The 10,915-nt window shown below is 43.7% G+C and overlaps 2 protein-coding genes across 4 annotated transcripts in view; one reads left to right on the top strand and one right to left on the bottom strand.

The window, feature by feature from the left end:
- Positions 1-125: 125 nt before the first annotated feature.
- On the top strand, positions 126-10,204 carry aasdh (aminoadipate-semialdehyde dehydrogenase). Its single transcript, XM_084922053.1, has 14 exons — positions 126-515; positions 2,398-2,518; positions 3,301-3,584; positions 3,667-3,859; positions 3,936-4,177; positions 4,268-4,374; positions 4,458-4,630; positions 5,417-5,753; positions 5,850-5,962; positions 6,056-6,755; positions 6,847-7,010; positions 7,131-7,256; positions 7,627-7,758; positions 7,920-10,204. Exons 1-14 carry the CDS (start codon positions 220-222, stop codon positions 8,313-8,315), a joined length of 3,384 nt encoding a protein of 1,127 aa, XP_084778179.1. The 5' UTR covers positions 126-219; the 3' UTR covers positions 8,316-10,204.
- The window catches only part of cracd (capping protein inhibiting regulator of actin dynamics), a 29,967-nt gene continuing 28,227 nt past the window's right edge, over positions 9,176-10,915 (bottom strand). For all 3 annotated transcript variants that reach the window (XM_084922051.1, XM_084922050.1, XM_084922052.1), the window contains one exon: positions 9,176-10,740. In XM_084922051.1, coding sequence (XP_084778177.1) covers positions 10,580-10,740 — 161 coding nt within the window. In that variant the 3' untranslated portion in view covers positions 9,176-10,579. The remainder of the gene's footprint in view (positions 10,741-10,915) is intronic.

The raw sequence follows: 10,915 nt of genomic DNA, 5'->3' as shown, positions 1-10,915 counted from the left end.
TAGCAGTTATTGTTCATATGAAAATGACTGCAAGTATTAATAACATTTTGTAAGCAAAAATTTAAAACGACATTTAAGGACAAATTGTTATTATGGTCGAGCTTTGGGACGAGCATGTGAAATAACCGTTCATTGCTTACTGTAAAATCTCGCGTCATCAACCCTCGACAAATGTGCTTGTAAACAAATCCAGCTTCTTCTGAAATTAGCAACACCTGAATGTTTAAAAATTTTCGGGTTTTGCCAGAAGATGAGCATTTGGTCACTAAAGGGCTTCTCAACATGTCTGCTCGGACGCTGCAGGAGCTGGTCGCCGCCGCTGCCTCCCTGCACGCCGACAGGCTGGCTGTGACACACTCGGTGTCCGGAAAACCATCGGCGTCCCTGACCTACAGAGACCTGGTTCAACTCGCCGATGAATTCTCTCGTGCTTTGCGAAATAACTGTTCTCCTAGGAGCGGGGTGATTGGGCTTTACTGCAGAGATGATTTGTTTGTACCTGTATGGATTTTGGGGTGAGTGCAAACATTAGTAGTTTATTTATGGGCGATATTAGTTATCAGAATCAAGGAGACGGAAATTGAGGCAAAAAAAAAAACAAACACAAAAAGGAAAGTTGTCATTCCAAGCTACGATAATTTATATCAAAATATATACAGTGAATTCTTATTTATGTGACAGGTACAATGCATGTTAATAAAAGAGAGTACACAGAAGATTCAAGGATGTAGTAGAGTAGAATTTGCAGGTGACAGATAAGATAAGATAACCTTTATTTGTCCCACACGTGGAAAGTTTGTTTTGTTACAGCAGAAAGTGGACAGTGCAAAGTTACATAGCAAAACTTAGAAAACACTGGAATAGAATAAGATAAGATACTGTACACAATAGAATAGAATAAAATTAAAAATAAAGAATAAAATAAAACAAATGCTATATGCAACTGAGTATAATACAACGATGTCAGAAAAGAGTATTGCACTTAGTTTTATTGCTATTGCACATGCGTGTGTTTGGTCAGTTGGAAGTCTTTGTTGTGGTGTCTGACAGCAGTGGGGAGGAAAGACCTGCAAATCTCTCCGTCCCACATCGTGGGTGCCGCAGCCTGCCACTGAAGGAGCTGCTCAGTGCTGTCAGAGTTTGCATGGGGTGGGAGATGTTGTCCAGCAGGGATGACAGCTTAGCCACCATTCTCCTATCATTCACCACCTCCACTGGGTCCAGAGGGCATCCTAGAACAGAGCTGGCCCTCCGGATCAGTCTTTTCCTGTCCCCAGCAGAGATGCTGCCGCCCCAACAGACCACACTGTAAAAGATGGCTGAGGCCACCACAGAGGTCTTCAGGAGTGGGCCCTTCACTCCAAAAGACCTGAGTCTCTGCAGCAGATACAGCCTGTTCTGCCTTTTCCTGTAGAGGGCGTCTGAATTATGAGTCCAGTCCAGTTTATTGTTTAGATGAACACCAAGGTACCTGTAGCTGTCCACAGCCTCAATGTCCATACCTTGGATGTTCAGTGGTTGCAGTGGAGGGTGTTTGTGCCTGCGGAAGTCTACCACCAGCTCCTTGGTTTTACAAGTGTTGATCATTAGGTAGTTCTGCTGGCACCAGTCCACAAAGTCATGGGTAAGTTCTCTGTATTCCCTGTCGTCCCCATCAGTGATGAGGCCGACTATTGCAGAGTCATCAGAGAATGTCTGCAGGAAGCACTGGGTGTAGTTGTGGAAGAAGTCTGCAGTGTAGATGGTGAAGAGGAACGGTGCCAGAACCGTTCCCTTGGGGCCCCCGTACTGCAGACGACCCAGTCCAACACACAGCCCTGAGTTCTCACATACTGTGGTTGATCAGTGAGGTAGTCCAGAATCCATGCAGTGAGGTGATGGTCGACTCCTCCGCTCTCCAGCTTGTCCTTTAGGACTGTGGGAAGAACGGTGTTGAAGGCACTGGAGAAATCAAAGAACATGATTCTCACAGTGCTCCCAGCGGTCTCCAGGTGAGAGAGGGAACGATGTGGGAGGTGAATGACGGCATCATTGGTTCCAATGCCAGACTGGTAGGAAAACTGAAGCGGGACAGAAGAGGATCCTAGGGACAGGGTGAGACGGAGGCGGAAGTTCTGTTGTAACAACCCCTAAAGGAATCAGCCAACAGAAGCGAGGTTTCAAATTTGCATCTGACATCCACAAAACAAAGATATAAGACAAAGAAAACAGATACAAACATTACATCAGTATGACAGCATTTGTACTTATCTTGATGTGTGCATGCTGTCATATTCAGAACTTCTCATTATTTTAATATTTGTCAGTGCCTATGTGCTTGTTGTGTGTTATGGCTGCATGTGCCTCACTGCTCTATAACAAATCATAACTCATAAATGACTCTGCTTTGTTTGTCAGGATCTTGCAATCCTCTGCTGCTTACGTCCCACTGGACCCAGAATCTCCTGGACTCCTCTCTGCCAGAGTCATGAACCAATGTGGCCTCAAGTACTGTGCTGTACAGACCGACCTCCTGCAGGTTGAATTTTGTCATATTTTATCAGCATTAATACAACAGCTGTGAGTAATTTTGCAAATGTAATACTCAGGCCTCACTTAACCCTCTCAGGCAGTGGTACTTCTGAGTAAAAAAAACTCATAAAATATGTATGTGGGGTAATCAGGTTGTTAGTTTTTAACTGTTGCAAATCTGCAACGCCTGCCTTGAGAGGGTTAAAAGGTTAAACCATCCAGACGATGAAAACACACGAGAAAGGCCATGGTCTTATTTATTTATTAAGGCCAACACCCACCTTTGTCTTTCCAGATTTAGTACATAAAAATACACACAGCCATGGAGACATCCTGAGAAAGAACCCCCCCAAAAAGACATGGAAATATAAAATAATGATAAAATTAGATATTCACAAAGCTGACACTGACCTATTACAACAAGGGCTCCGCAGTGGGACTTTGATTCTGTCTGAATCTGTCCATCTAGTATAACAATCTGTGCAATAGCCAATCCAAGATTCTAATTACCGGTAATTAATCCAGCTATGTAACCTGAGAACCTCTTACTAGCCAGGTGACTGTGGATTTTGGGGTGTTTGGGTTGAATTTTTCTTTACAAAACCCAATTCAAGATCCCCTCCTGTGCAGTAACAAAAAATATTCCAAGTGTATATTTCCTACAGATGACTTGTCTGTAATATTAAGAGTTTTTTTAATGCAATATCAGAACACCTTTGTAAATTCTTTGTTAATGAATTATGTTTTTTTGTGAATATTTCTATTGCTATTGTTTTTTTCAACTTAAAGCAATTTCAGGCAGCTCTCATCAAACACGTAACTGTGAAAGTTTGTGTGGAGCTGCTCAAGTTCAAACTGACTCTGATTCACATCGAGCCGCTGCGAGTCGCCGAGCATGAACGAGGAGCAGGACAAACTTTATCAGTAAATGATCTCAGCGGTTCAGCTGTGGAGCAAGACGACGCTGGGCGCAGGGAGTTGGCGTATGTGCTGCACACATCGGGAACAACAGGCTTTCCAAAGACTGTGAGGGTACCACACAGGTGTATACTTCCCAACATACTGCATCTGAGGTCAGTAAGGAATCATTTATGCCTTTGCCTGTTGTAGAGTGGCATTTTCAGTCCAAGACAAATCCCTTCTCTTTCTGCTCAGATCTTTGTTTCAGATGAGGCCAGATGATGTGGTTTTCCTCGCCTCACCGTTAACCTTTGATCCCTCAGTAGTGGACATTTTTCTCGCCTTATCATCTGGGGCTCAACTCCTCATTGTCCCTAATGTGATTAAGAAAATGCCCAATCGACTAGCTGAACTGTTGTTCAACAATCACAAGACAACTGTCCTCCAGGCAAGTGTAGAGCCAGTTGTGTCTGTGAGGCAGTATTCCTTGTTTGTGCAATGCTTCATTTTCACTGTTGTCACAGGTCACGCCCACTCTGCTGTTGCGCTTCGGCCATCGTATTCTAAAACAGGACGTGCTGTCGTGCGGCTCTTCACTGCGGGTGTTGGCTCTGGGTGGAGAAGCCTGCCCGTCGCCCGCTCTGCTGGAGAGCTGGAGACATGAGGACAATAAAACCAAAATCTACAACATCTACGGGATCACTGAGGTTTCCTGCTGGGCCAGCTGTTACAGAATACCAGAGTCTCTGCTGCGGTCAAGTAACCTGTGAGTGGACCCCCGTTTTAAAATGTTCATGACTTCTACAAGTTTGTCCTACAGATGTTGGAGTTATCTAACATTACAAACATCTCACAGCACGGTGTCTTCTGTGCCTCTCGGGACTCCTCTGATGGGCACAGTGGTGGAAGTCAGAGATGAACATGGCTGTGTTGTTTCAGAGGGTGAAGGACAGATCTTCATAGGTAGGAAAAACACTGAGTTCTCTGCAAATTAATCACATTGAGATGAAGAAAAACCTCATGAATTCATATGATCGTTTGTGCAGGTGGAGAGGACCGAGTGTGTCTCTTGGATGATGAAGACACTGTTGTCCCTGGGACGATGAGGGCTACAGGAGACTGGGTGAATGTTAAAGATGGACAGCTGCACTACCTGGGACGGAGAGACCGACTGATCAAACGCAATGGAAAACGAGTGAACTTAGACAGCCTGCAGCAAGTAAGATGTTTTCTGATGTATGAATTATAAGTCATGTGATTGATTCAAAAAAGAAATAATTCCACTGGCTTAGCCTCATGTTAGACCAAGACTGACACATGAAGGAACACACATCACTCGTGTTTTTAACATCCAACAACTTTTACGTCTTATCCAGGTCACAGGGTCAAGAGTGTCAGCAGAGAAGCCCAGAACTTGGTTTCTGAGGGATGAGCTTGACCACCTCCCCAGAATACCCTCCCCAAGCTCAGTTAGAGTTGTAGCAACGTGTTTCCAAGCTAGCCAAGAAATATAATCTCTCTGCCTGGCCTGGGTCTGCTCCAGGGCCTGTTCTTGTTAGAACATGCCTGGAATACCTCAACTGGGAGGCGCCTTAGTCAGTTTCTCGAGCCACTTCAACTGGATCTTTTCTTTTAACATACTGAAGGCAAAGCTGATGTACTGATTGTGGTAAATTAAAGGAAAGATTTGAATCCTTAACCCCCACCCTAAAGAAATCTGGTGTCTCTGTTATGAACCAGTTTCCTCACTCAGATTCACTGTTACTAAAAATAATGAAAGACTTTTTTTTTCAGTTTATTGTCACATACGCACAGCAATAAGGAAAAAAGAGAAAACAAGAGAAAAGCAGTTTTAGCTGATTAATAATTGCATTTTTAAACTGGCACCTTTTCTTAATGCTGTACTTTAATGTGGATACTTTTCATTAATTCTTTGTAAACAAAATACCTTTTCAACATCTTTTTAACACCTTTATGATTTTGATTTACATCTCCCCTCCTGCAGGTCCTGCTGAGTCTCCCTCAGGTGGAAGCCTGCGCTGTGGGTCTGCACCAAGGATTTCGACTTCTCGCCTTTGTCGTGGCATCCACATCTGGACACCAGAAGGCAGCTTCCACCTCCGCGTCTGTACAGCAACGTGCAGAACAAATTCCCTCTGCTTGTGCTTTTGGTGAGCATGCTGAGAACCTACCCTCTTCTGTCAACCCCCCCCTGGAGGAGTCAGGCGGTGCAGACGGAGATCTGAAGAAGCTCATTCTGAGCCAGCTGTCTCTGCTGCTGCCTGCTCACAGCGTTCCTGACACGCTGGTGCTCGTCCCGGCTTTATGCCTGACTGCTCACGGTGAGCTTTAGACACGCTGTCACTGCTGAGGAGAAACAGCAGCTAATTCATTCACCACTTTATCCATTCACCTTTCTAACTGTCGTTTTTTGATAGGCAAAGTCAACATGGAGGCATTAGTCAGAGTTTATGAAAAACAGAGACAGTGTTTAGAGTCTTCACAGAGAAATCGCAGTGAACTGAGGCAAATTCTTCAGACTCTGTGGCGGGTATTTTCATTTTTGATGACAACATTCATGCTCTAAATTTAAATAAACTGTTGTCTCCTTATGTTCATTTTCTTGTAAACTATCTATCAACAGGATACTTTAAATCTTGCTGTAGATGTTACCATTGACGAGAAGTCCAAGTTCCTGTTCAGTGGAGGAGATTCTCTGAAGGCTCTGCATCTCTGTGAAGACATCCTCACTGCTGTGGGAGTGACCTCACCAGAGCTCCTGGAGGTTATACTTGATGGGACCTTCTCTGACATCGTGAATCATGTTGCCAGAGCAAGAGGAATCTTGGAGCATGAGAACAGCCAGTCAACGCCGTCTCAGGCCAAGAGACGGCACGTCGAATCCACGTCTCAGGTACTAGAAAAGAGAGTGCGCAAAGACTGGACAGCAGCTGAGAGTCTGCAGGTGGAGAAACAGGCTGTGAAAGTTATAAGAAGAGGGGGCGAGGTGATAGAGATGAACATCAGATATACAGAAGATGATAAAACAGTGCAGAATCAACTTCTTGGAGAAAGGGAGTCTTGTGGAGAAGCTGATTTGGGCCTCAGTCTGAGCTGGTCCTCAGACACAGGCAGATGTGTGGACGCCTCCCCGGTGCTTCTAGTACAAAACAGAGCTGATCACAGGTCAGATTTGTTCAAAGCAACAGTGTTTATTGGCTCACACTCCCACAGGATCCAGGCTTTAGACGTCGCCACCGGAAACCTAATGTGGGAGCGAGTTCTTGGAGACAGAATCGAGGCCTCTGCTGCCGTGTCTCACTGTGGCGCCCTTGTTGTAATAGGTAAGTGTCAGCTTTGTGAATACCTAATGTTCAGGAGATTTTATTACGTTATATTTCTATATCTTTTTTGGGGGGGGGGGTTCTTTCTCAGGATGTTATGACGGCTGTGTGTATTTTTTATGCACTGAAACTGGAAAGACACAGTGGGTGTTTGAGACGGGAGATGCTGTGAAGAGCTGTCCTGCCGTGGATCCTCTCACTGGTCTGGTGGTAGTGGGCTCACACGATGGGTGCGTTTACGCCCTAAACTCAGAGGTGAGTGCTTGATGCAAAGAGACACAAGGACTCGAATGATTCAGAAAAGTCACAGATTGATGGTTGCACTGGATACCTGTCTGGCATCTTTGAAGCAGACGCTCTGTTTTCTGTTTTCAGGTTCAGAAGTGTGTTTGGAAGTGTCACTGTGGTGGAGGAGCTGTACTTTCTTCACCACGTCTTCACGCATCACGCCGTCAGGTGTACGCGGCTTCACTGGGAGGACGCCTGCTCTGTCTCAGCATCGTAAGTGAAGGTCGTTTTGCCATTTGGTGCACAAGTGGAAATAAGAAAGGAAGAGGCACGAGTCTGTTTGAATCACAAATTTTTGTAAAAATATTTCTATGATGACTTTGAGGGTGTTAGTTTAACATTTAAAATGAGAAAGCTCTTCATCTTTCAGCTGTTCCCTTTAGGAGTCGCCATGCAGATCATCTGTCTCCATCTCACACTATCGCTAGCATCCTCCTCTGTCACATCAACCCTCTGCATGTCCATTTTCACTACATTCATGAACTTTCTCTGTAGCCTTCTTCTTTTTGTCTCAAAAGAGAAATTTGCTACTGACTATAAAACATTAAAAAAAGAGAATAATAAGAGTGTTTCTCTTTCCCAGGACAGTGGAGATGTCTTGTGGTCTTACTGCAGAGACACTCCTTTCTTCTCCTCACCAAACTGCTTCTCTGAGCACGTTGTGATCGGCTCGGTTGATGGACACATCTGCTGCTTCAGCAACACAGGGAAACTTGTAAGGAGCGATTTCGGGTTTTTTTTTTACATTAAAGTCACAACCATTCATTACGACAACATTCGAATGTACTCGTATGGTGAAAAGGGGGGAAGGGGCCTGGCTATTTTCTGAATCCTCTCTGCAATTCATAACTGTATGACCCTTGTGTGTATTTGCAGCTGTGGCAGTTTCTAACAAAGGGTCCAGTTTTCTCCTCTCCATGCATCACGTCAGACCAGCAGAGACTTCTGTGTGGATCACATGACGGTTGTCTGTACTGTTTGAATTGTGCAGATGGCTCTTTGGTTTGGACTTTTCAGACGACAGGCAAGGTGTACTCCACCCCATTTGTGTTTGACGGCTCAGCTGTGGGGAGAAGGGGTTCACTGGTGGGCCTGGCCTCCACTGACGGCACAGTCTGGATCCTGGATGGAAAAGACGGACGGATGTTGGCCTCGCATACCTTTCCCGGGGAGCTGTTTTCATCCCCGGTGGTGTGGGAAAGGTCACTCCTAGTCGGATGTCGTAATGACTATGTGTATTGTCTGAGGCTGAGTGTAAAAGAGGAAACGTAGAATTTATTTTTGTACCCTTTTTTTAAAAAAACAAACAATAAACACAACTTGTGTGTCAGTGAAGTGAGGTGTTTTGGGAAATAGGATTTTAAGTCAATTTTACTTGTTTTCTGAGATCCATATGTCTTGTTACATGTTACAAGCTTAGTTGAGGCATTTTTTTTAAAACTCATCAATCTTTATAATTTCAAAGTGAGTCCACATCCCTGATGTGACCATCTCAGGCATGCACTCTGCTCCACCCACTTTCCGTTTAAACCAGGGTGGTGTTGGGGCCTGCCAAAACACACAGAGCTGTAAATGGAAACAGCTGTGCTGATTACTGCACGTCGCAGGTCACTGGGTTACACTTACACTGGGACAAATCTAGTGAACATACACTATATTGCCAAAAGTATTTGCTCATCTGCCTTCACATGCATATAAATGTTGGAGGAGAAGCCCTAGCTCACAGTGTCCACTCTGATTCATCCCAAAGGTGTTCTGTTGAGAGGTCAGGCCTCTGTGCACCATGCATGCCTAGATGCTTTATGCACCTGTGGCCATGGAAGTAATCGAAACACCCGAATTCAGTGGTTTGGATGGGTGAGTGAATACTTTTGATGATATAGTTTACCAAAAGTATATCAAAACCATTTTTAGATTATGTCCCAATTAGAATAATGTTAAACAGAGAAGGAAGCGAGCTAAAACAGCTTGTTTCACTCAAGGGCTGCACCGAGACTTAGCGGTAAGGTAAACGGATTAATTTGAATTGTGAATCATGTAAAACCACTTCAAGAATAGAAATATGGAGTTGGTAATGAGCATAGTACTTTCCCCTTCGTGATTTTGAACAGTATGAGACGGCAGTTCTGTGGTTCAGACATCAGTATTTAATTTACATTATTCATAACATTTTGTATCTTTTTTTTCATATCTGTAAGTGGGACAAAAAAGTGCAAATAATACCAAACATTTTTTGTTACATACAACACTGCGTACACTACACTATTGTGCACGACCAAAGTTAGAAACAAAATGACAGTGAGTCCAACTCTTTTAGGGCCCTCTTTTTGACCGAACCTCTGGCAATGCCTTTCACTTACATACAGTACATACTTACATAGATACAGATCATTAAATGAGTGGCAGGAAATAAGAATCAAGTTTTTTTTTCTTCATAGAGGAAATGTTTATATTATGTAGGATCATATCACATTTAAGAGAAAGTGATGGCGCAAGCCTACTAAGACGAGCGTGTTACAGGAGAACAGCTATAAGAGTCGTAGGTCTACAGCTAGGTGTCACATCTGTCTCCAATAAGCAAAGCCTAAAAATAAAAAATCCAAATTACATCGTCACACAGCTGTGAGGATGAGGTGCAGGTTCACCATAAATGCCCAGTAACACTTGTGGTCTTCAGTGCTGTGTTTAGGTGCACCCACCATGTTTCTTTTCTTTTTTTCTTTTTTTTTTTTAAATCATGGCAAAATTGTACAATAGCTCCTTGGACAGCTATCACAGTCGTCACGGGCACAGTGAGAATTGTTAAGCTAAGATTTTCCAGTATGTGTTAATAAAAAAAAAGGCATCTCTTGTAGATGAAAAACAAGGCTCAGAGAAAAGACACAGGAGAGGGAGAGCTGCTGCTTTACATAAATAACGCCAAGAAGGACAGAGGGGATGCCTGTAACACTTCCAGAAGCAGGTTCGTGCTGAGTTTAAACTGGTAGCCCTTAAAACATGATTCAGACAGTTACCCTCTGTTGATTAAACACTGTCATAGATCAGAGCTTCACCTCTATAATACAGAAGTGTTATATTGTGTTGAGCAAATGATTTATTTACAACCATGGTGACACAGTTGGCTACACAATTTTAAAAAAAAAAGAAAAAAAAAAGAAAAAGGTTGGCTATTGCAGTGGCCAACCATGGTTGCGATTGGCTGCAGGAGTTTAAGAGACATATAATTTATGTTTTTATACAGTATGTGCATGCTCGCATCAATTGTTTATATCTGTGCGGCTGTATCGGATTAAGTGAATGTGAAGCGCACTTTAACATGATAATAGTACCAGCCAGTGTATGTGAGGGGGTTAGGAGGAGATGGAGAGCTTTACTGGTTTCACAGTCGGGAAGAGTTTTCATTGTGAGAAGTGAGAGGTGGAGTTCTCAGAGGGGAGGGACAGTTAATGGTGACACTCCAAGTGTTTCAGAGTCTGTGGGCAGTGTACACTCTTGATGCAGGCCGGAGTGTCGTGTGTAGCTGGTGGTTTGAGGTGTTATTTGATGATCTGAGGACAGTCGCTCCAGGCTTTGGCCTTTCGTTTGGCCAGAGCAAGCCAGGCCGGCTCTGTGGAAACCTGCGGAGAGTCACTGGAGGGGAAGCGCTTTGACACCTCTTTGACAGCAGGTGGCGACGGTGTAGAGTCTGCAATCTCGACTGCAACAACAAACATGTAAAAATGTGTTACTAATCTGTTTGCTTTCTCTATCCCATTATTGAACTCATTTTAAAAAACAGATTAATTTTGAAGAAGAGCTTCTGGAAATAAATAAATTTGTCTAACTAATAACAGCAACTGTAATCAGAATAAACAGAAATCGTAGAAAAAGAG

The sequence above is a fragment of the Perissodus microlepis genome, chromosome 23 (assembly GCF_051167445.1).
Source record: "Perissodus microlepis isolate ML-2025 ecotype Zambia chromosome 23, ASM5116744v1, whole genome shotgun sequence".
NCBI lineage: Eukaryota > Metazoa > Chordata > Actinopteri > Cichliformes > Cichlidae > Perissodus > Perissodus microlepis.
This window is presented reverse-complemented; position numbering and strand designations above follow the sequence as displayed.